Source organism: Phaethon aethereus, assembly GCF_964289735.1.
Source record: "Phaethon aethereus genome assembly, chromosome: 36".
NCBI lineage: Eukaryota > Metazoa > Chordata > Aves > Phaethontiformes > Phaethontidae > Phaethon > Phaethon aethereus.
Window position 1 is genome coordinate 87,634 of NC_138612.1, and position 26,901 is coordinate 114,534.

General features: G+C 72.1%; 5 protein-coding genes across 7 annotated transcripts; 2 read left to right on the forward strand and 3 right to left on the reverse strand.

Moving 5' to 3' along the window:
• Positions 1 to 876: 876 nt before the first annotated feature.
• ZMYND15 (zinc finger MYND-type containing 15) lies at positions 877 to 6,667 on the reverse strand (the record flags this gene model as incomplete). The annotated part of the gene is given in 13 exon segments (XM_082012352.1): positions 877 to 937; positions 939 to 1,039; positions 1,548 to 1,606; positions 1,762 to 1,867; positions 2,024 to 2,122; positions 2,561 to 2,649; positions 3,092 to 3,261; positions 4,061 to 4,319; positions 4,894 to 5,039; positions 5,386 to 5,535; positions 5,657 to 5,873; positions 6,065 to 6,208; positions 6,328 to 6,667. Coding segments are annotated over 13 exon segments (1,941 nt in total).
• A 3,278-nt stretch (positions 6,668 to 9,945) lies between these two features.
• MED11 (mediator complex subunit 11) lies at positions 9,946 to 10,826 on the reverse strand (the record flags this gene model as incomplete). Its single annotated transcript, XM_082012365.1, has 3 exons — positions 9,946 to 10,123; positions 10,198 to 10,328; positions 10,742 to 10,826. 3 exons carry the CDS (start codon positions 10,824 to 10,826, stop codon positions 9,986 to 9,988), a joined length of 354 nt encoding a protein of 117 aa, XP_081868491.1. The 3' UTR covers positions 9,946 to 9,985.
• Positions 10,827 to 11,270: 444 nt separating this feature from the next.
• ARRB2 (arrestin beta 2) lies at positions 11,271 to 15,852 on the reverse strand (the record flags this gene model as incomplete). Of its 3 annotated transcripts, none has more annotated exons than XM_082012362.1 (15): positions 11,271 to 11,545; positions 11,762 to 11,816; positions 11,906 to 11,985; positions 12,065 to 12,148; positions 12,297 to 12,434; positions 12,895 to 12,967; positions 13,175 to 13,259; positions 13,434 to 13,569; positions 13,680 to 13,747; positions 13,934 to 13,993; positions 14,177 to 14,373; positions 14,485 to 14,529; positions 14,694 to 14,754; positions 15,019 to 15,049; positions 15,830 to 15,852. In XM_082012362.1, the coding sequence occupies 15 exons, from the start codon at positions 15,850 to 15,852 to the stop codon at positions 11,449 to 11,451; spliced, it is 1,233 nt and encodes a 410-aa protein (XP_081868488.1). In that variant the 3' UTR covers positions 11,271 to 11,448. The 3 variants fall into 3 exon arrangements, with proteins under 3 accessions (XP_081868488.1, XP_081868487.1, XP_081868489.1); XM_082012361.1 differs by having other exon boundaries at positions 14,105 to 14,373; XM_082012363.1 differs by lacking the exon at positions 14,485 to 14,529.
• Positions 15,853 to 18,143: 2,291 nt separating this feature from the next.
• PELP1 (proline, glutamate and leucine rich protein 1) lies at positions 18,144 to 24,238 on the forward strand (the record flags this gene model as incomplete). Its single annotated transcript, XM_082012353.1, has 14 exons — positions 18,144 to 18,287; positions 18,674 to 18,745; positions 18,861 to 18,920; positions 19,422 to 19,572; positions 19,908 to 20,037; positions 20,134 to 20,221; positions 20,390 to 20,478; positions 20,897 to 21,013; positions 21,278 to 21,633; positions 21,800 to 21,855; positions 22,108 to 22,341; positions 22,790 to 22,846; positions 23,075 to 23,992; positions 24,155 to 24,238. The coding sequence occupies exons 1-14, from the start codon at positions 18,159 to 18,161 to the stop codon at positions 24,236 to 24,238; spliced, it is 2,541 nt and encodes an 846-aa protein (XP_081868479.1). The 5' UTR covers positions 18,144 to 18,158.
• Positions 24,239 to 24,448: 210 nt separating this feature from the next.
• On the forward strand, positions 24,449 to 26,408 carry SNAPC2 (small nuclear RNA activating complex polypeptide 2; the record flags this gene model as incomplete). Its single annotated transcript, XM_082012343.1, has 5 exons — positions 24,449 to 24,658; positions 25,168 to 25,287; positions 25,369 to 25,437; positions 25,551 to 25,779; positions 26,067 to 26,408. The coding sequence occupies 5 exons, from the start codon at positions 24,449 to 24,451 to the stop codon at positions 26,327 to 26,329; spliced, it is 891 nt and encodes a 296-aa protein (XP_081868469.1). The 3' UTR covers positions 26,330 to 26,408.
• Between the last annotated feature and the right edge of the window lie 493 nt (positions 26,409 to 26,901).

Consider the following 26,901-nt stretch of genomic DNA (forward strand, 5'->3'; position numbering starts at 1 on the left):
GCAAGGGAGGGTCAGGGGCGTGACCGGCCGTGCTGCCCGACCCTGCCCATCCCCCCCTATCCCTGCCCGACCCTGCCCATCCCCCCCATCCCTGCCCGACCCTGCCCGTCCCTGCCCATCCCCCCCATCCCTGCCCATCCCCCCCGTCCCTGCCGGACCCTGCCCGTCCCTGCCCACCCCCCCATCCCTGCCCGACCCTGCCCGACCCTGCCCATCCCCCCCGTCCCTCCCGTCCCTGCCCGTCCCCCCCCGCCCCCCCCCGCCCCCCGGGGGCCGCAGGCGCCCGGCCAGGGGCTGGAACAGACGTTTATTGCCTCCCCGGCCCCCCGGAGGAACAACTCGCCCCCGCGAACGGCTTCGCCCCCCTCAGCGGCGGTGGGGGGGGCGGCGGGGGGGGCGCCTGTCGCGGCGCCGCTCGCGGGGGGGGCTGGCGGGGGGGAGCGGGGGGCGGCGGCGGCCGCGGGGGGGGCCCGGGGTCCCCCCGCCCCCCCCTTGTAGAGCAGCTGGAAGATGAAGGCGTTGGCGTACCTGGGGTCAAAGGGCAGAGGTCAGCCGGGGTCAGGGCGGGGGCGACGAGAGGGCAGGGTCAGGGTTCGGCTCAGGGGTCAGAGGTCAGGTCAGTGCTCGGGGTCAGGGTCAAGGGCCGGGGCAAGGGTCCGGTCTCTCAGGGTTAAGGGTGAAAGGTTGACCCGCGGTTCGGAGGTCAGGGGTCAAGGATCAGGTCAGGGGTCAAGGCGGGTCAGGGGTCGGGTCAGAGGTCAGCGCAGGGGTGGGGGAGCGGGCCAAAGCGCAGGTCAGGGCTCGGGGTGAAGGCAAGGGTCGGGGTCGGGGTCGGGGGTCAGGGGTCGGGGTCGGGGGTCAGGGTCAGGGTCAGGCTCACCAGGGCAGGGCGTTGTCAAGGCCAGGCCGGCGGAAGGGGCAGCGGAAGGGGTTGAGGAGGGGGGGCCGGTGCCGCCCCCGTGGCCGCCCCCACGGCCGCCCCCGCCACCGCGCAGCCGTACTCCCCCCCCTCCGCGAAGTACGCCGGCACCCGCTGCGCCTGCGGGGACGCGCGCGTCCGGGACCGCCCTGCCCCCCCGGGACCACCCCCCGACCCTGCCCAGGGGACCCCGGACCTGGGTCGTACCCCCCCCCGCCCCGACCCCAGGGCGTTGGGGGTGCTGGGGGGTATTGGGGTCCCTGTGGGGGTATCGGGGGTGTCAGGGGGCTCCCTGGGGGTCCCCAGGGAGTATTGGAGGTCCCGGGGGGGTTGGGGGGTGTGCCGGGGCATTATTTGGGAGGGTATATTGGGGGGGTCTCCAGGGGTTACTGGGGGTCCTCAGGGGCTTATTAGGGGGGTGTCCAGGGATTATTGGGGTCCCCAGGGGTATGGGGGGGTCCCGAGGGGATTTTTGGGGTCCCCAGGGGTCCTTGGGTGCCCCGGGGGGTCCTGAGAAGGTTATCGGGGTACCCAGGGGTCATTTTGGGTGCCCCGGCGGGGTCCCCAGGGGGTCCTTGGGTGCCCCGGGGGGGGGTCCCAGGGGGTTTTCGGGGTCCTGGGGTCTGACCTGCAGGCGGGGGAGGGCGCTGAGCCACGACTCCTTCAGGGCGAAGCCGGGGTTGAACCCTGGGGGGGGGAAACCCAGAGACCCCACGTGACCACAGCTGCCCCCCACTTGCCCCCATGCCTCTCAACTGCCCCCTGCACCCCCAGCTGCCCCCCGCACCCCCAGCGACCCCCTCACACCCCCGTACCCCACGGCGCCCCGTGTCCCCACTCACCGATGACGAGGTCGGGGCGGGGGCCAGGGCGGGTGCTGAACCCCACCTGCACCCCCCGGGGCCCCCCCGCCTTTGAGGGGGTCCCTGGGAGCAGCTCCTGCACCTCCTGGGGGGGGACGGGCACTCAGCCGGGGGCCAAGGCCACCCTGACCCCCCAGCTGCCCTCCAGCACTCCCAAACTGCCCCCCCCGACTACGCCGGGCCCCCTTTGCCCCCCCCAGCGCTCCTGTGCCCCCCGCGTCCCCCGCGACCCCCTCCCCACCGTGCGGTGCAGCAGGAACCGGCGCCCGTCCATGGCGGGGGGCACGGAGCCCCCCAGGAACAGCAGCTCCAGGGACACGTGGGGCAGCAGCACCGACAGCTCTGGGGCACGGGAGGGGGTGAGACCCCCGCCCCCCCTCTGAGCCCCCCCGGACAGACCCCGGCTCCTCTGCCCACCCGTCCCAGTGCTCCCAGTGCTCCCAGTCCCTCCAGTACGCACCCAGAAGAGCCCGACCAGCTGCAGCTCCGAGTCCCCCCAGTCTCTCCCAGTGCTCCCAGTCCCTCCCAGTCCCCCCAGTACGCACCCAGAAGAGCCCAACCAGCTGCAGCTCCCAGTTCCCCAGCCCCCCCCAGTGCTCCCAGTCCCCCCAGTACGCACCCAGAAGAGCCCGACCAGCTGCAGCTCCGAGTCCCCCCAGTCCCTCCCAGTGCTCCCAGCCCTCCCAGTCCCCCCAGGACGCACCCAGAAGAGCCCGACCAGCTGCAGCTCCCAGTTCCCCCAGGCCCCCCCAGTGCTCCCAGTCCCCCCAGTACACACCCAGAAGAGCCCGACCAGCTGCAGCTCCCGGCCGCTCTCCTCCACCTGGACCCGCAGCGAGCGCTTCCGCAGGATGTTCAGCTCCGGGACTGGGGGACCCCGAGGGACCCTCAATGGGGACCCCCAAGGGCACCCCCCAGAGGGCACCTCAAACGAGGACCCCCACAGGGGACCCCCACTACCAGGGGAACCCCCCGGGTCACCCCTGCACCAGCCCCCCCAGTCCCCCCAGTGCCCCTCAGTGACCCCGGTCCCCCCAGTCCGCCAGTGCCCCCCAGTTCCCCGTGCCCCCGGTCCCCCCAGTGCCCCCCAGTGCCCCCAGTCCCGCCCAGTACCCCCCAGTTTCCCAGTGCCCTTGGTCCCCCCAGTGCCCCTCAGTGCCCCCAGTGCCCCCAGTGCCCCCCAGTCCCGCCCAGTACCCCCCAGTTTCCCAGTGCCCTTGGTCCCCGCAGTGCCCCCCAGTGCCCCTCTCCCCCCAGTCCCCCCAGTGCCCCTCAGTGCCCCCAGTGCCCCCCAGTGCCCCCGCCTCACAGTGCTGGGGCACGAGGCTGGTGACGACGTAGTAGAGGCTCAGGGGGTAGGAGAGCAGCGCGGCCAGGGGGGAGCTGAGGGGCAGCCCCCGCCAGGCGATACTGCTGCCAGGCGCACGGCGGGGGCAGGCACCCCGCTGCACCCCCGGCACCCCCGGCACCCCCCGGCACCTGCTGCACCCCCCAGCACCCCCCAGCACCCTGCTGCACCCCCCTGACCCCCCCAGCACCCCCCAGCACCCCCCTGAACCCCTCGGCAGCCCATGGCCCCCCAGCCCCATCGGCCGCCCCCAGCAGTGCTCGGAGCACTCTGTGCCCCCCCAGCACCCCCCCAGTGCCCCCCAGTGAATGGCCAGTGCACCCCCGCTGCATCCCTCTGCACCCCCCGCGCTCCCCCGCACCGCACCCCCAGTGTCTCCCACTGAAGCCCCACTGCACCCCGACACCCCCCCAGCCCCCCCGCTCACAGAAGCAGCTGTTGGGCGGGGGGGGCTCGGAGGGGGCGGGGGGCAGCGCCACCTCCTCAGCCGGCCGCAGCCCCTCAAAGGGGAGGTCTGGGAGGGGGCACAGGCCATCAGCAACCCCCCAGTACCTCCCCGAGCCCCAATAACCCCCGAGACCCCCCATTACCCCCCAAGTCCTCAATCCTCCCAAGTGCCCTCCGCCGGCTCCCCCAGTGCCCCCCATCGCTCCCCCAAGCCCCCGAGCCCCCAGAGCCCCCCCTTACCCCCTCAGTGCTCCCCCAAGCCCCCAGAGCCCCCCCGAGCCCCCCCTTACCCCCTCAGTGCTCCCCCAGTGCCCCCCATCGCTCCCCCAAGCCCCCCGAGCCCCCTCAGTGCTCCCCCAGTGCCCCCCATTGCTCCCCCAAGCCCCCAGAGCCCCCCCGAGCCCCCTCTTACCCCCTCAGTGCTCCCCCAATGCCCCCCATCGCTCCCCCAAGCCCCCAGAGCCCCCCCGAGCCCCCCCTTGCCCTCTCAGCACTCCCCGATTGCCCCCCAGACCCCCCCCCCGTGCTCCCCGGTCCGTCCGTCTCCCCTGCAGCCACTCACCATGGGGGGTCCCGAGGGGGTGGCAGCCCCCCCCCAGCCCCACGCCGTAGTCGGGGGCCCGCACCAGCATGCTGAGGTGGGCCCAGCCCCCCCGGGTGAGCCCCCGCGCCCCCAGGAACCGCTCCTTGTCGAAGGTCTCGCTCGTCACTTCTGCAGGGGCCGGCGGACACCCCATGGCACCCACAGCCCCCCACGGCCCCCCACGGCCCCCACAGCACCCCATGGCACCCACAGCACCCCACAGCACCCCATGGCACCCACAGCCTCCCATGGCCCCCACAGCACCCCACAGCACCCCATGGCACCCACAGCCTCCCATGGCCCCCACAGCACCCCACAGCCCCCCACGACACCCCACGGCCACAGCACCCCATGGCACCCACAGCACCCCACAGCCCCCCACAGCCCCTCACGGCCCCCATGGCCCCCCACAGCAACCCATGGCAACCCATGGCACCTCACAGCACCCACAGCAACCCACGGCCCCCCACAGCACCCTACAGCACCCCACAGCAACCCACGGCACCCACAGCTCCCCACAGCCCCCACAGCAACCCACGGCAACCCATGGCACCCCACGGCACCTCACAGCACCCACAGCCCCCCAAGCACCCCACGGCACCCCACGGCCCCCCATGGCACCCACAGCACCCCACAGCTCCCACAGCACTCCACGGCCCCCCACGGCACCCCCCAACCCCCCCAATTGCACCCCTAACCCCCAGCCCTCGCCCCCCGCCCGCCAGCCCCCCACCTGCGGTGAAGGTGAAGGGCAGCTGCGCCAGGGCGGCCGCGCGCCCCATGAACCCCCCGAGCTGGCGGCACCAGCCCCGGTGCGCCCCGAGAGCCTCGGCCGCCCGGCACCCCTCGGAGCAGTACAGCACCGCCCGGCACTGCGGGCTGGGGGGGCGTCAGCGCCCCCGCACCCCCTGCTGCCCCCAGCCCCCCCCTGCACCCCATTGCACCCCAGCCCCCCCGAACCCCCTTCTCCCCCCAGCCCCCCTGCACCCCAGCCCCCCCAAACCCTTTTCTACCCCTTGCACCCCCTGCACCCCATTGCACCCCAGCCCCCCCGAACTCCCGTCTGCCCCCAGCCCCCCTGCACCCCCCTGCACCCCAGCCCCCCCAAACCCTCTTCTACTCCTTGCACCCCCTGCACCCCAACACACTCCTACTCCTTGCACCCCCCAGGCCTCCCTGCACCCCATGGCACCCCCACACCCCAGTGCCCCCCCGGCCCCCTCACCATGGCAGCGGGGTCCTGGCCAGCCCCCCGCAGGCGTGGCAGAGGCGGGAGCGCAGCGCGGGGGGGCCCAGGGCCGGGGGGGGACCCCAACCCCGCAGGTGGGTCCCCACCAGCGTCACCCCCAGGCGCGCGGCGGCCGGCTGCAGGGCGCTGGGGGGGGGCAGGGGGTCACGGAAGGGGGATATGGGGGGACACCCCGCAAGGTGACCTGGCCCCCGGGGGGTGGCACGGGGGGGGCACCCCAAAAGATGCCGGGGGGGGTGTCACTCACGCGTGCAGACCGGCGTCCCCCACGGCGAGCTGGCGGGGGCGGCGGGGGGGGCCCCCGGCCATGGGGCACCCCATCGCGCGGCAGAGCAGGGCCAGGGCCCGGCGGGCCAGGGGGGGCGCGAGGGGGGCGCGGGGGGACCCCAGCTCGAAGTCGAAGCCCAGGGGGGCCCCGCGGGCGTCCGTCAGCAGTAGCACCCGCCGCACCACCAGCACCCGGCCTGGGGACGGGGGCGGGGGTCAGGGGGTCCCTGGCGGATGGGGGGCAGGACCCTGGGTGCCCCACGGGGTGCCATTGGGGGCCAGGTTCAGGGTCCCCAAGGGGTGAGGTCAGGGTCAGGTTTGGGGTCCCCCCTCGGGCGGGGTTGGAGGTCCCTTGGGGTCAGGATTGGCATCGGATTCGGGGTCCCACAGAGGGGACCTCGGGGCCCCTTGGGGGGCCCATGGGACATCGCGAGGTCGGATTTGGGTCCCACGGGGTGAGGGTCAGGGTCACATCTGGGGTCAAGGTCAGCGTTGCAGGGGATGAGGGCCCCGTCTGGGGTCAGGGTCACATCTGGGGTCAAGGTCAAGGTCGCAGGGGATGAAGGGCTCCGTCTGGGGCCGGGGCTTCGGGGACACCCAGCTGAGCTCAGGCACCAGTTTTGGGGTCTGGGGGTTGGGGGGGGCCGTTACCCGGGGGGGCCCCGCCGCGCTCCTCCTCCTCCTCCTCCTCCTCCTCCAGGCTGACGAAGGTGAGGGTGCGGCGCAGGTCGGGCAGCGTCAGGGCCGCGTCCCCGCAGAGGGGTCCCCGGGGGTCCCCGCAGGGCCCCCCCCCCCGCAGGGCCCCCCCCGCGGGCAGGGCCACCCCCAGGCGGGTGTTGGGCAGCGCGTGCAGCACCCAGGGCCCCGGCTCGGGGGGCAGCCGCCGCAGAGCCCCCGGCCTCGGGGGGGCCCCCCCGGCCCCCCGCCGCCAGCCCAGCACCAGCGAGACCAGCTCCAGCAGCTCCGCCCGGTACCCGGTCAGGAACTCCATCTGGGGGGCGGCGGGTCAGTGCCCCCCGACCCGGCCCCCCACACCCACCAGGCACCCCCCGACCTGGCACCCCCAGCCCCCCCAAACCTACCAGCTCCCCTCAGACCCGGCACCCCCTGACCTGGCGCCCCCAAACCCACCAGGCACCCCCCGACCCGGCACCCCCAAACCTACCAGCACCCCCCAGTCCCGGCACCCCCAAACCCACCAGGCACCCCCCAGTCCCGGCACCCCCCGACCCGGCACCCCCAAACCCACCAGGCACCCCTCGACCTGGCACCCCCAGGCCCCCCCGGCCCCCCCAACACCGCCGCCCCCCCGGGCGCCCCCACAACCCCCCAACCGGCACCGCCCCCCTCCCCCAGATCTCCCCCCCCCCGCACCCCCAGATCCCAGGGCGCCCCCCGACTCCCCCCGAGCGCCCTTTGGGTCCCCCCGCCCCCCCGAGATCCCCCAGGCCCCCCGGGACCCCGCGCCCCCCCGCCCCGCACCTCCCCGCCCGGGCGGATTCAAAGGTAAACACCGGCCGGGGGCCCGCGTCGGTGTGACGTCATCGCGCTCCCTTCCCCGGCGGCGCTGATTGGCTGGAGCGTGGCGGGGGGGGCCCGGTGCGGGGGGGGGCAGAGGAGGGGGCACCGCCGCGGGGAGCCGGAGCGTCCGGGCCCTGCCCCGCCCTGAAAGCCCCCCGTGACGTCATGTGCGTGACATCACACGTGCGTGACATCACACGTGCGTGACATCACGGGGGAATGCCACGCTCCCTGAACCTCAACGTCTCCTCCGTGCTGTCACACGTGTGACATCACTGGGCACCCCACACGCTCGAAGCCCAAAACCACCCCTGTGACATCACACGTGTGACATCACGGGGGGGGGGGCGCCCTGCCCCTCCCTCGGCCTGACCACGCCCCCGAAGGCCCCTCCCTGAAATCCCGGGGCCGGCACGCCGCCACGGGGTGGGGTATGACGTCAGGGAGCGGCGCTGGCATCACGCTGCCGGGAAAGACACCGGCCCCGCCCGTGACCGAAAGCGAAAGCGAACGCCCGGGCCGGGGCGGGGGGTTCCCGGGGCCGCGTTGGGGGTCCCGGTGCCGGGAGGTCCCGGTGCCGGGGGGTCCCGGTGCCGGGGGTCCCGGTCCCAGGGGGTCCCGGCCGGGGCGGGGAGGCCCCACGGGCGGTTCCCCCGGGCGGGGCCCCCGCCCCCGCCCCGCCCCGCCCCACCCGCGCCATGGGGCCGGGGCTGCTGCTGCTGCTGCTGCTGCCGCCCTGGGGAGGTACCGGGGGGGGGCGAGGGCGCAGGGCCGGGACAACTGGGGCTGGGGGGGTGCCGGGACCGGGGGGTGTCTCGGGAAGCTGGGGGGGATGGTGAGAGCGGGGGGGGGGGGTGGTGTGTGTGTCTCTGGTGGGGGGTCCCGGGCCGGTGCCCCTCTCTGACACCTCCCCCCAGCGCTGGGGAACGTGGGGGGCTCGGCGGGGGCCTGCGCCTGCACCCACCGCTGGCCCCGGGAGCCCCCCCACACCGTGCGCCTGCCCCCCCTGGCCCCCCACGTGCTGCGGGCGGAGCTCTGCCCCAACCACGTGCGCAGGTGAGGGACCCCCGGCACCCCCCCAACACCCCACATCCCCCCCCGGGACCCCCAACACCCCACATCCCCCTCAGAGACCCCCACAGCCCACATCCCCCCCGGGACCCCCAACACCCCACATCCCCCTCAGAGACCCCCAAATCCCCCCTGGGACCCCCAACACCCCACATCCCCCCTCGGGCCCCCAAGACCCCACATCCCCCTCGGAGACCCCCAACACCCCACATTGCCCACCGGGACTCCCCAGGCCCTGTCCTCACACCCCCAACTCCATGGGGCCCCCAGTGCCCTATAGGCACCTCCCCGGGCCCTACAGCTGCACCCCACAGCCCCACAGGGCCCCCCAGCCGGCCCTCGCGCCCCCCCCCAGCAGCTGCCCCACACCCCCCCAAGCCCGCAGGAAAAGAGGAACTGGGAACTGGTGCCCAGGAGGCTCCGACGGGCGGGGACTGGGATGGGGACGGCATGCCCCATAGACAGGCCAGTCCCTGCCCCATAGATGGGGTCTGGGGCCTACAGATGGGAGAGATCCCCCCCATGCCCCACAGCAGCCCCCTGCATCCCTCCCCTGCGCCCCACGGCAACCTCCCCTGTACCCCATAACAGCCCCCATGCCTCCCTAGGTTTGTGCTGCCCCACAAGCGGCTCTGTGGGCTCCAGGACTCGCCGTGGGTCATGGAGCTGCTGCAGCTCTGGGAGCACCAAGGTGGGTCCTTGCCACACACCCAGGGGCTGGGGGGACCCCCGGGGCTGCCCCACACCTGGGGGGATTCTTAACTCCTCCCACCCCTTCGTCTCCCCCACAGCAACTCAGAGAGCACTGGCTGGGCCCCCGGCTATGGACAGACCCCCAGCCAGACCCCCAGCCACAGACAGACCCCCAGACGGACCCCTGGCTACAGACGGACCACGAGACAGACCCCCTGCCAGCCCCCTGGGCCCCCTAAGCCCCCCAGCCCCTGAAGGATCCCCAGCTGGCCCCATAGTGAGATGCAGCACCCCCCCCAGCCCCCCAGCCCCGAGGCTGAGTGAGGGGCACCAAGATGGGGCTGGGGGGCAGCTCCCAGGGGGACCCCAGGCCTTGCCTCCCACACCTGCAGCATGGTTCCACCAGGAAGCTGTAGGACAGGAGCCCCAGACACCACCGACTGCTGTGGGGCCAGCCCTCTTTGCTGTGGGGCTCTCCGTCGGGCTGGTCCTGCTGGGAGCCAGCCTGGGCCTCGGGTGGGTCCTGGCACGCCAGGGGGGCTGCGGGGGGGCAGGGAGAGGCAGGAGGCTAGGCCCCCCACCCCCACCTGAGACCTTGACGCCCCTCTCCTGCCCCACAGATGTGGGGCTGCGGTACAGCCCCTGTGAACTGCCCTAAGCCAGGTCCTGCCACTGCCCCCGCCCCACGCCTGGGGGCCTCCCCTCCCCCACTGTGATTAAACAGCCAGTTTGGAGCCAAAATCTGTGTCTGTGGGGTGGGTGGGACCTGTTTGGGGGTGGGCCAGGGTAGACGGGCAGTAGCTGGGAGCACACGCGTGTCGGGAGCACACGCGTGTCAGGGACACAGCCAGGCTCACCCGCACCTGAAGGCCACCATGGCTTCCCTTTATTTTGGCGTGTCCCTGGCGTGTCCTTAGCATGTCTCTGGCGTGCGAGCGGCGGGAGACGGCAGCCATGGGCGCCATGTCCGTGTCCCCGGTGTGCGTGTGCGCGGCGCACCCTCGTCCCCGCGGCGTCCCCCCCGTCAGGGCTCCAGCATCTGCTCGCAGGCCCGCGCCAGCTCCCCCAGCTTCAGCCGGGCGTAGTCGACCCGGTTCAGCGCCATCTGACAGGCCTTGCGGGCCGAGTAGCTGGAGCCCTCGTGGGGCTGCCCCGTGGCCACCTGGGGAGGGCGGAGGCGGGGTGATGCCACCGCCCCCCCGGGTGCGCCCCCGCCCCCTGAGCCCGCCCCCTGACCTGGGTGAGGTAGCGGATCTGGGCGGAGAGCTCGGACTCGACCTTCTGCACGGCGGCGCTGAACTGGGCGGCCTGGCGCTCCAGCAGCCGCTCCCCGGCCTTCTCCTTCGACAGCTCCAGGATCACCGTGCCTGTGGGCGGGCGTGACCCCTGACCCCTCACCCCTGACCCCAGCCTGGGGGGCCCCCCCCGGGATCCTCAAGGGGCTGCAGGGTCAGGGCCAGGCCGGGTGCATGACTCTGACCTCTCACCCCTGACCTCTCACCCCTGACCCCACCCACTCGGGGTCTCCTAGGGAGTGGTCAGAGGCCACACCCCCTGCTGTCCCCGTGGAGACCAACACAATACCCCACGCTCCAGCCCCGCCCACACAGAAGCCCCGCCCACACAGCCCCTTACCAGTAACCCTGATGAGGCCCCGCCCCAAGACCATCGTAGGCCCCGCCCACACAGAGGCTCCGCCCCGGAAGCGGCTTCCCACAGCTCCCGGAGACCCCTCCCCCTCGCCAGGACCCGCCCCCTCGCCAGGCGACGCCCCGCCCACCGGCGCTCTGCAGGGAGGCGCCGATCTCGCGCTCCAGCTCCTCTAGCACGCGCAGCCGCTCGTTCGCCACCCCGTAGCCCGCCATGGCCCGCGCCGGCCGCCGTACACGCAGCTTCCGCTTCCGGCGGCGCACGCACCGCCCTCCGCGCCGCGCCACCACTCCCGGCGGACCCCCGCGCATCACGTGACCCAGAAGCCACGACAAGGGGCCGCTCTGGGACGCGCGCGGCGCTGCCGCGGTCCTCCACCGCCGCTCTAGGCAGCGTCTCGGTGGCCCACGGTCCTCCCGCTCCCCCAGGCCCGGGGCCACGCACGGGACGGCCCCTCCAGCCCCGCCCCCCCCCCCAAATCACCGCTCCTCGCGCCAAGCTCGACTCCAAGGTTTTATTTACCCCAACGACCCCCCCCGTGTCGCCACCCCCCGCCTGATGCGGCCGGGGAAGGGGGGACAGGCTGGGGGGCGCAGGGGGGTCCCCACAACATCTTTAAAAATCAATGTACATATAAACAGGGGGGCGGGGGGGGGTAATGCCCAGTTGAGTCCAGTGCTCGGGGGGATGACAGGAGGGGGGCTGCACCCCGGGGGGGCTGGGGTCCCCTGAAATGGCCCCCCCGGGGGGGGGAACCCCCTTACAGCAGTCAGATGGGGCGGGGGGCCCCCAGGGGCTGGGGCGGCCCAGGGGGCTGCGAGGGGGGCGGGGGGGTCCCTAGCAGAGCTGGTCCTCGTCGTCCTTCTCGTCCTTCAGCCCCTTCAGGCGCAGGCGGGCGAAGTCCTCGAAGACGATGTCATCATCCGGCCCGTAGCTGGGGGGCACCCCGAATATTACGCCCCAGGCCCCCCCTCCCCCTCCTCACCTGCCCCAGAACATCCCCCCCTCCAGGCCCTGAACTAGGGCCCCCCAGATCAACCCTACATCACCCCGCTGCTCTCAGGGCCCCCCAAATGGCCCCCTGGGGGTGCCTCGGCACGGGGGTTGGGGTCTCTTGGCCCCCCCGTTATTCTCCCCCAGCGTCACTCACTTGGTCTCGAACTCGATGAGGTTGGTGTCGACGGGGGCGTCCGTCTCGGGGAGGGCTGGGGTGGGCACAGAGTGGTGGGGTGAGACGGGGGGGGGGGTCCCAAGACACACACCCCCCCCCAACTCCCCCCTAGTTAACCCTTACCTGACTGTGGCCGTGGTGGGGGGCAGGGCTCGGGGGGCTTCGGGTGCATGAGGACAAAGGGGAGCTCCACCGAGACATCCCTGTGGGGAGGAGGGAGTCAGTGGGGGGTCCGGGGGTGGGTAAGGGGGGGGTCACAGGGGGTCTGGGGGACACACATACCCGCCACGGGCCACCACCAGCTTCACCTTGACGCGGTAGGACACCAGGATGCCCAAAACCTCCTTGTTTGCCCCCTCCCTGACGCTGAGAGAGGGGGTTAATGGGAGCAGACGCACACGAGACAGCCCCCCCAGGGCGCAGGGGGACACATGGCCCCGCTGGGTGCCCCCCGGACCCCTTACACCCCCCGGCTCTGCCCCGCCCCATGCCCCCCGGCCGTGCCGCCTCTCACATGGTGCTGGAGGCCAGGTTGGTGTCCTCGTGCTTCAGCTTGCCGTCCAGCGCCAGCCCGCGCCGCTCCCGGTTGTTGCTGAGCAGGGGGGTCAGGGTGTAGACCTTGCAGAAGGTGGCACTGGGGGGCACCTGGTCCCTGGGGGAGGGGCAGGGAAACGGGTGTCGGGGTCATCCCAGGGCATTCGGGGCAACACAGGGGCACAGGGTCATCCCTGGGGCAAAGGGGTCAGGGGGTTTGCCAAGGCGTGGGGGCACCCTGGGGGCAAAGGGTGTGGGGGGGTCACACCAAGGACAAGGAGTGAATGGACAAGGTGACACCCCAGGGACAAGGGGTCAGGGGTCATCCCGGGGCAAATGGGTCATTCCAAAGATGGGGTCAAGGGTCACCCCAGGGCATGGGGATCCCCGGGGACAACGGGTCAGGGAGTGCAGGGACCCCCCAGGGCATGGGGTCACCCCAGGGACAAGGAGTCAGGCACGGGGTCACCCTGGGTTCGCTGTGGGGTCAGGCAGGGTCCCAGGGTCACTGCCGCGCCAAGGGGTCAGGAGCTGGGGGGTGTCTCCAGGGGGCTGAGGGGCTCTCGGGGGTCACTCACTCCTGCTCTATCTGGGCCACGGGACACTTGTACTGAGCGGTGCTGAAGAGGCAGATGTCGGCGAACTGCCGCACTGTGGGGACAGCACCGGGTCACCCCCCCATCCCCACGGCCCCCCACAGCCCCCCTGCCCCCCCAGTGCCCCCCCAGCATCCCACCACGGTCCTTGTCCCCTCCCATCTTCAATACACCCCCCATCTCCCCCACACCCTCCCATGCCCCGCACATCCCCTTGTGCCCCCACATCCCCCATGTCCCCCCGGCTCCCCCAGACCCATACCGGTGACCTTGACTCTCTTGATGCTCTTGCTGGAGTTGTTGGTGACGTGGACGTTGACGTTCAGGGGTTCCCCGTGGTAGTAGAGCTGGGGGGGCACCGGCTCAGCACCATGACCCATGGCACCCTGAATCCCTGCCCAGAGCCACCCCCCCCCCCCACCCCCCCCCAAGATCCCTGCCCCACTTCTGGGAGCCCCAAACCACCTCCCCATGGTTCTCTGTCCCACATCTGGGACCCCCAACCCCTCCCAGATCCCCACCTCCTTGTCCAGTGAGGCCTCCAGATGCAGGGAGCGCTCGGACATGAGAAAGTGGCGGGTGGTCTCGGCGCTGGGCTGGGGGCCGGGCTGCTCCGGCGCGTACTGCACCTTCCGGATCACCAGCCGCACCGAGTTCCTGGCGGGGTGGACGCCTGGGTCCCCGGGACAGGGCGCCCAGACGGCTGGGTCCCCCCAGAGAGGGGTCCCGTGGAGGTGGGGGTAGCCGGACGCCTGGGACCCTCCTACCTCTTGTGGATTTTTTCCTCCAAGGATTTAGCGCAAAACGCCCGGATCTCAAAGTCGACGCCGCAGGCCTGGGGCGGGACACGGGATGGGACACCCGTAACACCCCGCCATACTTCAGCCCAATCCCTCCCCCACCCCAACAGCCCCAGCCCTCATAGCCCCCCAATAAACCCCCTTGTCCCCCCAGCCCCCCAAGTCCCCTCCCCTATTGCCCCGATGACGCTCTCAACCCCCATCCAACCCCCCCGCCCCACCTTGCCGGTGTCCTCGGGGCCGGGCTGCAGCGTCACAGAGCAGGGCAGGTTCTGGGGGATCTGGGGAGTGAGAGGGGCCAGGGGGTAATGGAGGGGGCAGGGGTGCTGAGAAGGGCTGGCTCTGCACCTGGGGGTTGGGGGGACCATGGGGGTGCCTATGGGGCAGGGGACCCCAAGCCGGCTATGGGACAAGGCACCCCATGGGCAGCAGGGCCCCCAGGGCAGCCGTGGGGCAGGGCTCACCGTGAAGGCGAAGGGGTGTGCGGCGGGGCCCAGCTTGCGGAGCAGGCGCTGCTGCAGGCGGGTGGGGGGCCGGCGCTCCTCGGGCAGGGGGGGCACGGCCTGGCGGGTGGCAGCAAACAGGTCCTTGCGGAAGGAGAGGCCCAGGACGTCCAGGTCCTCCCGGCCGTAGCGGAAGGCGCAGGTCAGCGTCACAAACACTGCGAGGTGGGGGGGTGGCTGTGGTACCCAGGCATCTGGGGGAGACACGAGTGTCCCCCCAAGTGGGGTGGGGGCCCCCCCGATGTGTCATCCCACCCCCCAGCCCTCACCTTTCCGGTCCTTCAGGTAGTCGGGGTCCACCAGCACTACGCCATCTGCAAAAGGAGAGGCGGGGTCAGGGGAAGGCAAGAGTTCTCCAGCCCCATGGCAGCCCCAGTGAAACCCAGATCCCCCCAAGCAGCTCCTCTGCCCCCCCCCCGCCCCCCCAAGACCCCATCAAATCCCCCAGCAGCTCCCCCCGCCCCCATGCCCCACTCACCCACAGGGTCCACCCGGTCCAAGTGATCCACAAAGTCCCTCTTGCCCAGGTAGACCGTGAGCTAAGGGAGATACGGGGGGGGTCAGGCCATGGGGATCCCCCCCAGCATGGAGGCAGCAGCCCCCTAATACGGAGCGGGGAGGGGCCCCAAATTGCACAGGTGTGCTAACACCCCCCCCCATCCCCATGGGGGGCTGAGGACGGGCACAACTCTTGTCATGGGTGCCCCAAAATGGAAAGGGAGGGATGAAAGTGCGGAGCTGGGGGTCCCCAAGCTCCCCCCCACGGAAGGGGACAACGGTGAACCTCCCTCAGAGCTTCTCACCTTGCAGTTGGGGCTGGATTTCTTGAACACCCTGTGGGGCAAAAAAAATGGTCAAAATGGGGTTTTTTGGGGGGTGTGTGGTTTTGGGGAGAGGGAGGGGTTTTGGAGGCACCCCCCAAAGCCTTCCCTGACCCTGTTTTCAGGAGCACTCCCTCCCAAGCTCACTGCACAGCCCCCCCAGCTCACCAAAAGCCCTCAGCCACCCCCAAGCGCTAAACCTGCCCACAACAGCCCCCCAAACGTGCCTGGAACCCCCAAATTCCTCACACCCAAGGGCAGGGCAGCCTCAGCCCCCCACAGCTGTACTGGGGGGCCGGCCATGGCCCTTCCTGCCTTCTGCCCAGCAGGAAGCGGGGGCGGCCACGGGCCCCACAGGCGCCCCCTCCTTTGGGGAGGACGGGCTGCCCCTATACCCGGGGCCAGCGGCAGTGGAGCAGCTGGCGGGGGTCCCAGCCCCACAGCTGGGGGCAGGGCGTCCCCATTAGCTGTGGCGCTGGGAGGGGCCCCACAGCTGCCCCCCCCAGTATGGGGTGCAGAGGCCCCCCCTGCGGTCAGCGCTTCCTCCCCCTCCCGCTTCCTCCTGCCCCGCCGGCACTTCCCCTGCCCAGCCCCCGCGCTGGGGCGCTGCCCGGGGACACAGGCGTCCGCCCCCGCCCCCCGCCCCGGGTCCCGGCCCCCCCCGGCTGGGCACGGGGGTCCTCACGCCCCGCGGCCCCCGCCGCCGTGCCCCGGGGACCCTCCCCCCCCCGCGCGGCCCCCGGCGGAGCTGTCACCCCCCCAGCCCACGCGCGGCGCGTCCGGCCCCCTTCACCTGGTGCCCGCCTTCTCCCCCATGCTGGGGCCGGGGGTCCCGGGGGGGCCGGGGCTCCGGGCCTAGGCGGGGGTGTCGGGTCCCCGGGCCCGGCTCGGGGGCACCGCGGGCCGCAGCCAGGCCATGGCCAGGCCCTGGGTCACGTGGGGGGGAGCGACGCAGCCAATCCGCGGGCGCGGCGGGGAGGAGGGGGTGGACGTCACGGCGGGGGGGGGGGGAAAGGGGAAATGACCCTTTCCGGGGCGCCCGCGCCGCGGCGGTGTCTAGGCCCCCCGCCCCGCGGCCTTTTCTAGGCCCCCCGCGGCGATCTCTGGTGGGCGGGGGCAGTTTCAAGGCCCCCCCCCGGCGGGAGTTATCCAGGCCCCGCCCCGTCTCGGCTCCACCCCTCCTCGAGGCCCCGCCTGCCCGGGCGGCGTGACGTCGTCAGGCGGCGCCCGGTCGCGCGGTGGTGACGTCTGCGGCGGCGATGGCGGCGGTGGCGGCGGCGCGCGCCCCCGCCGCGCCGCTGCTGGAGGCGCTGAGCGCGCTCCCGCCCTCTCGGCGCGCGCTCCCGGGGCTCGTGCGGGGGCTGCGGGACAGCGCGGGCACGCAGGTGCGGGGGGAGCACCGGGAACAGGACCGCCCCTGGCACCGGGACCCCTCTCAGCGACACCGGGACCCCTCCCCACCCGGGACCGGGACCCGAATCCTCCCCCAGCACCGGGACCGGGACGCTCGGGCCTTGGGACACACGGAGCCCCTCCACCACCCGCCCCGGCCTCGCCTCCCCGCCGCGACCCTCCCCCAGCGCCGGGACCCTCCCCCAGCGCCGGGACCTTTCCCGCCCTACCGTTAGGCCCCACGCGACACCGGGTGACTCCGCCCCCCTCTCGGGAACCCTGACCCCCCCACTACCACGTCCCTCGTGATTCTCTGCCCCCCTGCATGACCCCCGGGACCCTCATGGCCCTGACCCCCTCGTGACCCCTGACCCCAGAGCGCCCAGGCCATCGGTGGCCTCGTCGGTGTCACCAGCGCCCGCCTCGGCTCCATGAAGACCCGGTGAGTGACGGCCGCTTTGGCCAATCGTGATGTGGGGCTCTTTTTTTTTTTTTTTTTTTTGTCACTTTTCATTTCATTGGCTACTGTGGTTGGGGGTGGGGCAAAAAGCGAGGTGTGAGGCCATGAGAAAGTCGTGTCCGTTCATGGAGGGGGCGTGGCTACTTTGCTAGCCAATGGGAGCACGTGTCATACTTGTGCGGCTATTGGCTGGTTTATCACTCTTCTTCCATTGCGGTGAGAGAAACCAATCAAAACGGGAATTCCCCTTTGGGGGAGGGGGCTGTGTTTTCAGGCAGCCAATCCAAAGCAGGATAGGCTGCATGCACCGCGTGCGCATGCTCTTGCTTCTCATTCGTTGTTTTATTATGGGTGGGACTAGACGGACAGCCAATTAGAAGGCTTTTCAGTCTACAGCCTCGTGATGGTGTCTCCCGTTGGCTTAGCAGAGATGCTAATTGCAAGGGGTGTGTCCTCCCTGTAACCGCACCCACAGGATCTTGTTTCCTATTGGCTCCCTGATGCGTGGTGGGTGGCACAACATGGGACACCGCCCAACCAAGAGAGAGCCCCGCCCCTGACGGGCGGTGCTGTGCAAGCAGGCAGCCAATCGGGCATTGCCTATTGCACCACGCCTTATTGCGCTGCCTCGCATTGGCTTCCCTCGCATGGGAGGTGGGTGGGACTTGAGCACATAGCAGCCAATTAGAAGTCAGATCCCCATGGGGTGTGGAGGGCGGGGCATGCCATTGGTTGGCGCGGGGGGGCGGGGCATGGGGGCGGGCCCTGCATGCGGCAGCCAATGGCGTTGCAGGTTCGAGGGGCTGTGCCTGCTGTCCCTGCTGGTGAGCGAGAGCCCGACCGAGCCGTTCCAGCAGCACTGCCTGGGCTGGCTGCGCTGCCTGCAGCACCTGCTCCAGGTGGGGCGGCCCCGGCGCCTGGAGGGGTCCCCGGGGGGCTCCTAGGGGGCTGGGGGGCGTCCACGGTGGGGTCCCAGGGGCCTGGCGGGGGTCTCTGGGAGGCTGGGGGGGCCCTGGGGGGGCTGTGTAGGTCCCGGGGGGGGATTCTGGGGAGCTGGGGGCCGGGGGGGGGGCTAAGGTTTTTGGGGGACTGGGGGGTTCCACAGGTGATCCCCGGGGTGCTGAGGGGCAGCACGGCCTGGGCTGGGGCAGGGCTGGGGGCGGTGGGGAGGGAGATGGGGTGTGCGGGGGGGGGTGGGGCGCGGGGGGCCTGCCGAGGAGGGGCTGTGCTGACCCCCGCACCCCCCCAGTCACAGGACCCAGCCCCCACCATGGCGCTGGGGGTGGCCGTGCTCCATGACCTGCTGCTCTTCTCCTCCCAACTGCCCGAGCTGGCACGGGACATCGGCACCAACCACATCCCCGGGCTGCTCACCTCCCTGCTGGCCCTCAAACCCGAGGTGAGGCTGGGGGAGGACGGGGGGGGCATGGGGAGGGGCTGGGGGCACACACACAATTGCACAAGGGCCAGGAGCAGGACCGGGGAGACCTGTGGGGAGCTGGGGAGGGCCACAGAGGTGCTGGAGGAGCACAAGGGGGCTTGGGGGGGGTCACAGAGGGGCTGGGGAGGCTGCAGGTGGCTGGGGGGCACAGTCAGGGGCCACAGAGGCGTGGAGGGGATGTGTTTGGGGTGGGCTTGGGTGACAGACTAGGGGTTGAAGCGGTGACATGGGGGGCTGTGGGGGCACAAGGGTTTGGGAGGGAGTGCTTGGGGGGACTTGGGGGGGCACAAGGGTCTCGGGGGGTGCTCGGGGTCTGTGCCTGCTCCGCTCACCCCGCCCCACAGTGCGAGGTCTCCACGCTGGAGGGTATCAAGTCCTGCATGACCTTCTACCCCCGGGCCTGCGGCTCCATGCGGGTGAGCACCCTACAGATTTGGAGGGGGGGTCTATGCCTTGCTCCCACCCAGGGGGCCGGTGTGGGCGCCAGGGTTTGTGCTCTGTGTCCTCCCCGTCACCCCTCGTCTCCTGCAGGGAAAGCTGGCGGCGTATTTTCTGTCCCGCATCGACTCTGAGTCTCCACAGCTGCAGCAGGTAGATGGGACACCTGGGGGGGACGCACCCAGAAGCTGTTTTGGGAGGGGGGTTTATGGCAGGTCGAAGGTCTGGGGCTGAGGGGGCTGGGGTACATCCTGGGAGCTGCGATTGGTCTTGGGGCTGTGGGGGGCAGTTGGGACTCTGGCAGGGGGGGCTAGGGCAATGTTTTGGGGCATCCTAGAAAAGGCGTGGGCACTCTAAGAGTGTCCTGAGCAGGGTGGAGGGCGTTCTGGGGGGGCCAGAAGAGCGCTGGGGTGGTTCTGGGGGGGCTGGGACAGCCATGGGGGGTCCTGGGCAGCCCTGGTGATGCCGGGGCGGTCACTGGGGGACCGGGGGCAGCCCTGCAGGGGCTCATCGGAGCTGGGGGTCCCTGGAGGGACTCTGGGGGCCCAGGGCAGTTCTTGGGGGTTCTGGGGCAGCCCAGGGGGGCTCATGGGGACTCACGGCAGCCTGGGGGGGGGAGGGTGGCTGCGGTACTGATGCCTGTACCCCCCCCAGCTGGCCTGCGAGTGCTACGCGCTGCTGCCGGCCCTGGGCCGGGGCTTCTCGCAGGGGCTGCGGCACACGGAGTGCTGGAACCAGGAGGTGCAGGGGCTGCTGGCCACCCTGCACGGGCTGCTCGGGGCGCTCTTTGAGGGCAGTGAGACCGGTGGGTGGGGGACCAGGGGGGCCGGGCCATGGAGGGACCCTGAGGGGTGGCTCTGGTGGCTCTGGGGCATGGAGAGACCCTGAGGAGTACATCTGGGGGTACTGGGGGGATGGAGAGACCTCGAGAGAGAGTTTCGGGGGCTCTGGGCCCACAGGGAGACCCTGAGGGACGGTTTGGGTGACACAGAGAGGTTGGGAGGACGCTGAGAAATGTTTTGGGGGCATGGAGAGACCATGTTTTTGGGGATACTGGTAGGGTTGGAGGGGCCCTAAGGGACATTTTGGGGGTCTCTGGGGGGCTCCCAGGGGTGCCTCGGCACTAACACTGCCCCCCAGACCCACTGCCTTATGAGGGGCCGGGCGTGGAGATCCTGCTGCCGGCCCCCCAGGATGGTGACACCGGCTTCGTCCTCACCCTGCACAACCGCTTCTCGGGGCTGGCCCGCGTGCTCCAGCTGCTGCTCAGGTACTGCCCGCCCCCTCCAGCCCCCCGCCACCTTTCCAGACCCCCAGCTGTGTCCCCTGGACCCCTGATCCCCCCCGACCCCCTTTTCTCTGGCAGCAAGGACTTCGTGGCCCCTGTTACCGTCCCCGTCCAGGACATTTTGGACCTCATCTGCCGTGCCCTGAACATCACCAGCAAGAACATAGTGAGCGTGGCGGGGGACGGTCCCTGAGCCCCCCTGGGGCAGCTGCGCCCTTGGGTGCTGGCAGGGGGCGGGGGTGAGGTCCCCCCACTACGCTCCTGTGGCCCCAGGGCTGCGTTTGGGGGCACAGGGGGGACACCCAGGATCCCAACCCTGCCCTGTGCCCCCCAGAACTGGTTTGGGGACGGTCCTCTGAAGATGCTGCTGCTGCCCTCGGTTCACCTGGACATGCTGGACGTGCTCTCCTCCCTCATCCTGGCGTGAGTCCAGGGGGGTCGAGGGTGACTGGGGACACGGGGGTTGTGCTAGAAGGCAATTGGGCTGCACTGGGCAGAACTGGGGGATTTTGCGGGTACTGGAGATACTTAGGGCTGTGCTTGGAGGGAGCTGGGGTGAACTGAGGGGGGCCCTGGGGGCTTTTGGAGGTTTCAGGATCCACTGGGCTCTGTGCCGAGGGGGTACTGGGGACACTGGAGCTGTACAAAGAGGGAGCTGGGGTGAACTGGGAGGGAACTGGGGATGCTGGGGGGGCACTGGGGGCAGCGGGGCTCTACTGGGAGGGCAGTGGGGTGCATGGGGACAGAAGGGCTGTGGCGGGGGCACATGGGGCGCGCCGGGGGGGCCGTGGCTGCACCGGGGGGCCGGGGGCCGTAGCGCAGGCCTGACGCTGCCCTGCAGGTGTGGGGCGCGCCTGGTGCGCTGGGGCAGCGTCCTGGGCCGCCTCTTCCCCCAGGTGCTGAGCGCCTGGAGCGGCGCCCGCGAGGCCGCACTGCCGGGGCAGGAGAAGCCCTTCAGGTATGGGGGGGACGGGCGGGGGGCTCCCCCCCAGCAAGGGGGTCCCCCGTGGGTCCCTGCTGTCCCCGTGGGGCTCGGGGGCTCCCGTGTCTCTCCTTGATGTCACGGGGCAGCCGGGGGGGACACGGGGAGGTTTGGGGGTCCCCGTGCCTGTCCCGGCGCAGCACAGGGGGTGTGTGGGGGGGTCGGGGGTCCGTGGGGCGGCCGAGGGGCCGGGGGAGGCGTGTGGGTGCCCATGCCGCCCCTGACGCCCTGCGCCCCCAGCGCGGTGCGCACCCGCCTGTACCAGGTGCTGGAGCTGTGGGTGGAGGTGGCGGGCGCCGCCTCGGGGGTGCTGCAGGGCCCCGGGACCCCCGGCGAGGTGCTGCTGGCCCACCTGCTCAGCGACATCACCCCCCCGGCCGAGGGCATCAAGGTGAGCCCCCCAGGCCCCCGCCCCGCCCGCGCACCCCCGGTACCCTCTCATCTCTCTCTCGTTCTCTCTCCCCCGCAGCTGAAGGCAGACCCCAAACCCAGTGCCCCGAAACGGCCCAAGCTGGGGGACGGGGGGGACGCCCCCGCTCTGCACCGCAAGCTGGAGCCGGCAGCCAACAGCGACGTGTGCCGGGCCGCTCTGCGAGGTATGGGGGGGCCGAGACCCCCCCGGGGGCGTGGGGGGCACGCGCCTCCCTCGGGGCCGAGGTGGGACCCTGCTTGAACGACCCGTGACCCTCTGTTGCTGGTGGGGCCTTGGGGGAAAGGGGCAGCCCCCTGACCACCCCATCAGTGACCCCCGTGTGCCCCCAGCCCTGCGCCGTGCCATCCTCACCGGGGGGCCGCTGATCAAGGAGGAGACGCACCGGGTAAGGGGGTGGGGGGTCTTACTGGGCCGTCGGGGCGGCAGATGCGGGGCTGGGGTGCTTCCCGGGGGGTCTCAAGGCGGGGTGGGGGCAACCGCTGGGAGAAGGCGGCGGTTTGAGTGGGAGTGGGGTTGGTAATGGAGCTGGGGGGGGCAGGTGATGAGGGTCTCTGTAGGGCTGGGGGGGCGGCGGGGCAGGTCCCCACAGGGCTGGGGGGGGCTGTGGCCCCCCAACAACCTCCTTTCCCCTTGCCAGCGGCTGCAGGAGCTGGTGGTGCCGCTGCTGCTGCGGCTGCCGCAGACCGAGGCCCCCCCCGGGCCCTCTGCCGCCGCCGGCCCCCCCGGCACGCCCTACGCCAGCCCCCCGTGCCGGGCCGCGCTTTACCAGCTGCTGCTGGCCCTGGTGCTGGCCCCCGCCCCCGCCGGGGCCCCCCCCCTGCACTGCGCCCTGCGGGCCTTCGGCCAGGGCCAGCGTGACCCGGCCCTCCAGGTGAGACAGGCTGGGACCCCCGGGACCCCCGATCCTCCCCATGATCCCCAGCCCTCGGCTGGGACCCCCGGGGGCCCCCGATCCTCCCCAGACCCCCCCATCCCGAGCTGGGGCACCCGGGGCATCCTTGTCCCCCAGGGTGCCCTTATCCCTCCTGCTGCCCCTCCGTTACCCTTCTGGGGTCTCCTCCTGTGCCACGTGGGTCCCCCCAGTTTCACAGATGGGACCCTCCCAGACACCCCTAAATGCCCCTGTCCTACAGCCGGGACCCTCAGAGACCCCCTCACGCCACAGCCTGACCCCGTGCGGCCTCCCCCCTCGGGGAGCTGGGACCCAAGGGCCCTCCTGTCCCCCCAGGGACACCCCCATCCCACAGCAGGGATGCCCAAAGCCCCCCCTCAGTCTCCCCGCTCCGCCACCCCAGTAACCCCCCGCCCCCCCCGTCCAGGTCTCCTCCGTCTGCACCGAAGCTCTGGTGGTGGCCAACGCCCTGGCCCGGCCCTGGGTGCCCCCCCTGCACCCCACCACCATCCCGGGGGCCCCCCCGGAGCCCCCTGCCCCCCCCTTCCGCCCCCTGCCACCCCCCACCTTCCCAGGGGTGCCCCGGCCCGCCCCCGCCAACCCGCTGGGACCCCCCCGGCTGCCACCACTGGCGGAGGGGCCCCCCGGGGACGCCCCCCCGGGGCAGCCCCCCACCGCCCCGGGGGGCGAGGAGGAGGGGGGCCCGGCGGGGGGGCGGCCCCGGCGCCCCGTCTTCGTGCACTACGACAAGGAGGAGCCCTCGGACGTGGAGATCTCGCTGGAGAGCGACTCGGACGACAGCGTGGTCATCGTCCCCAAGCGGGGCGCCCCCCTGTCGCCCCCCGCCCCCAAGAGCGGGGGGCCCCCGCCGCCCCCCCCCTCACCCCCACTGGCACCCCCCGAGCCCCCTGAGGAGCCGGGGCCCCCTCCGCCGCCCCCGCCGCCGCCCCCGCCGCTGCCCCCCGTCATCCCCCCGGCTGCGCCCCCGGAGCCGCCGGGGATCCCCGGGGAGCCCGACCCGGCCGTGATCAACATCAACAGCAGTGAGGAGGAGGAGGAGGAAGAGGAGGAGGAGGAGGAAGAAGAAGAGGAGTTCGGGGAGGAAGAGTTCTTCGAGGAAGAGGAGGAGGAGGAGGAGGAGGAGGAGGAGGAAGAGTTCGATGAGGAGGAAGAGCTGGGCGAGGAGGAGTACGAGGAGGAGGAGTATGAGGAGGATGAAGGCCTCTCTGAAGAGGAGGAGGAGGAAGAGGAGGAAGAGGAAGGGGGTGCTGAGGAGGGGCAGCCCCTGCCCGTGACAGAGGAGCCCCCTCCCACCTCGGGTGACACTGGCGCCCTGGTGATGGAGGTGGATGAAGGCCACCCACCTCCCCCAGCCGAGGAGGAGGAGGATGAAGAGGAGGAGGAGGGGGGGACCAAAGCCCCCCTGGAGGGGGAGGAGGAAGAGGGGGAGCCCCCCCCGGGCATCCCTGAGCCTCTGCCTCCCCTCCTGGAGCCCCCTGATGTGCCTCCCCCCGCCCTGGATGCAGCCCACCCCCCACCACACCCTGAACCCCAGGGGGGGGCTGCCAGCCCACCCCCAGCACCCCCCCAGCTGGAGGAGGAGCCCCTGCCCCCTGTGGACAAGGAGGAGGTATGGGGGTCCAGGGCGGGTAGTGTGGGGGTGCTGGGGTGAGGGTGGGCAGCCGGGGGGCGGGAATAAGGCAGTTGTGGGGAAGAGGGGTCCCATGGGGGGGTCTGGGGTGGTGGAGGCAGTTGGGCCCCTCCTGACCTCCCCCCCCCCCACCGCCCCCAGGAGCTGGATGAGACAGCCACGATGCTGGCCGACTTCATCGACTGCCCCCCGGACGACGAGAAGGCCCCCGAAACGGCCCCGTGACCCCCCGGCGTCCCCTGGGCCTGCCCCACCTCCCCCCCACCCGGGACACCCCCGCCCCAGCGGCGAGACGCGGAATAAAGGCACCCCATCCCCCGCACTACAACTCCCAGTACGCGCTGCGGCTCCCTCTGCGCTGCGCGTGACGGAATCAAGTGGCGGCGAGTGACGCCATCCCCGCGCGCCGGCGGGCGGCCCGGGCCAGGCGCCGCCATGAAGCCGCCGCTGCGGCCGCGCCTGGCCCCGGCGCGGTACGTGACGGGCCCGGGGGCCGCGGCGGAGCCGGAACGGCCGCGGGCGGCCTGGTCGGCGCGCGAGAAGCGGGCGCTGCTCGCGGCGCTGCGAGCTCAGGCCGCGCTCGGCCTCCCCGACCTGCAGCCGCGGCCGCTGCGGGAACGCCTGCCCCGGCGGAGCGAGGCCGAGGTGGGGGCGGTGGGGGCCGGGATGGGGGGGAGAGATGCTGCGGGGACCCTCGGCCGCTTGGGGGGAGGGGTGTGGAGCGGGGAGGGTCCCGGTGCCTGTGGCCCGGCGGGTAGGGGGCCTGGAGCGGGCGGCCCCGGGCGCCTAGGATACCTGGGGAGGGGGTAATGTGGGGGTCCCCGCACGCCTGCGTTCTCGGCGGGTTATGTGGGGGACCCTTGTCGCCGGGTTTCCGGGGGGAGACTCATGTGGGTGTCCCCGGTCGTGTTCCTGGTTGAGGGGGTATCATGCGAGGTCCCAGACGCTGCGGGCCCAGGGGGATGAGGCGGCGATCCGCGGTCGTTGGGTTCCCCGGGGGAGCAGTGGCCACCCAAGGTGGGTGGGGATGCCCTGGCTCCCCCCGGGTGTCCCCGCGTGTCCCATCAGCCGTAGCGCCCCGCCCCGAGCTGGACGCCTTGTCCCCGCCCTGGTCGGGCCCCCTCAGCGGGAGCCAGACCCTGATCCCCCCGCAGATCCTGTCGTTCCTGTGCCGGCTGCGGGGCCGGGCGGCGCGGGAGGCCGTGCGCACCCAGTACCGACACTGCCTGGAGCAGCAGCGCCGCCGCCGCGCCCTGGTCCCGGCCCCTATCGAGGTGCGGGGGCTCGGGGGGTGGGGGGTGTCCCTGCCCTGGGGAGTTGCCTGGGGCCTTGTGTCACTGCCCTTCGCCCCCCAGGTGTGGCTAGAGCTGGCTGAGATGCTGGCCGAGGGGCTGGAGGAGGCAACGGCAGCCGCCTTCTCCCAGGTGAGGGGGTTTGGGGGAGGTTTCCCTGGGGGGGGCTGAGGGTACAGTTCTGGTTTCCCTGGGCACCTCTCAGGGTGTGTCACCCCCATCCATACCCACATTGTCTCCTCCAGGTCCTCACCATCGCAGCCACGGAGCCGCTGAGCCTTCTCCACTCCATCCCCCCGCGCACCGCAGCACCGCCAGATCAGGGTGTGGTGGCACCGAGGGACCTCACGACCCCCCTTTCCCCCCCCCTGCAGCCCTGCCCCGCTGGGGGCTTCACCGTCGACTTCCAGAAGGTCTATGAGTACCTGGCGCAGCTCTGCCGGGGTGGGAAGGGCTTTGCGCTCCCCCCCAATGGTGAGTGGGGGTCCCCGATGCCAGGGTGGTGTTGAGGGCGGATTTGGGGCCCCCTGTCTTGATCCAGGGAGAGGGATTTGGGGAGCGAAGGTGGGGGGAGAGCGGGGAGGGCCTGGGGGGGTGGTCTGTCCCTCGCTGGGGGGGTTGCCCTGTGCTGGGGGATGTCAGTCACAAACTGGGGGACCCTGCTGGGGACAGTATTGCTGCTGTCCCCCCACCGTGGGACTGGGACGCCCCCAGAAGAACGTGGGATGGGTGGTGGGTCCTGACGCCTCGTCCTCCCCCAGAGTCAGCAGTGGTGCTGGCGCTGCTGGGCTCCCTCCCCCAGGAGCTGGGCACTCTTGACCGCGCCGCCTTGCACAGCCACCTCCGCGGGGCCTACAGCGCCCTGACAGCCCCTTGCCCCCCGGAGACGGCCCCTGCCACAGCCCCCGGCGGTCCTCCGGCCCCCAGCGAGCCCCAGGCCGGCTGGAGGAGCGTTGGCCTCTGCCCTCTCAACCTCTTCCTGGTCCCACTGCGGCTCCTGGCCCGAGCGGAACCCTCGGGGTGAGCCAGGGCACCCCATCCCTGGGGTGTGCCCTTTCCCGACATGGGGCTGGCGGGTCAGGCTGGGGAATAAACGCTGCAAGTTGCCCCAAGTTGGAGTGTCTGGAGTCATTTGGGCAGTGAAATAAATGGGGGGGGGGGAATCACTATTTCTGGGATTGCAGTGAGGAGCCTCCCCTCCCCCGCATCCCTTGGTAGCCCCCGTGAGGCAGCGGGAAGGGTCTGGGAGGCACCGGGTTGGACTGGGAGGTGCTGGGGAGGGGGTAGCGGGGTCCCCGCCCGCCTCCCTCCTACCCGCCTCCCTCCTACCCGCCTCCCTCCTACCCGCCTCCCTCCTACCCGCCTCCCTCCTACCCGCCTCCCTCCTACCCGCCTCCCTCCTACCCGCCTCCCTCCTACCCGCCTCCCTCCTACCCGCCTCCCTCCTACCCGCCTCCCTCCTACCCGCCTCCCTCCTACCCGCCTCCCTCCTACCCGCCTCCCTCCTACCCGCCTCCCTCCTACCCGCCCCCCTCCTACCCGCCCCGCCGCCTTACGCATGCGCCGGCGGCCCTGAGCCACAGCGCATGCGTGCCC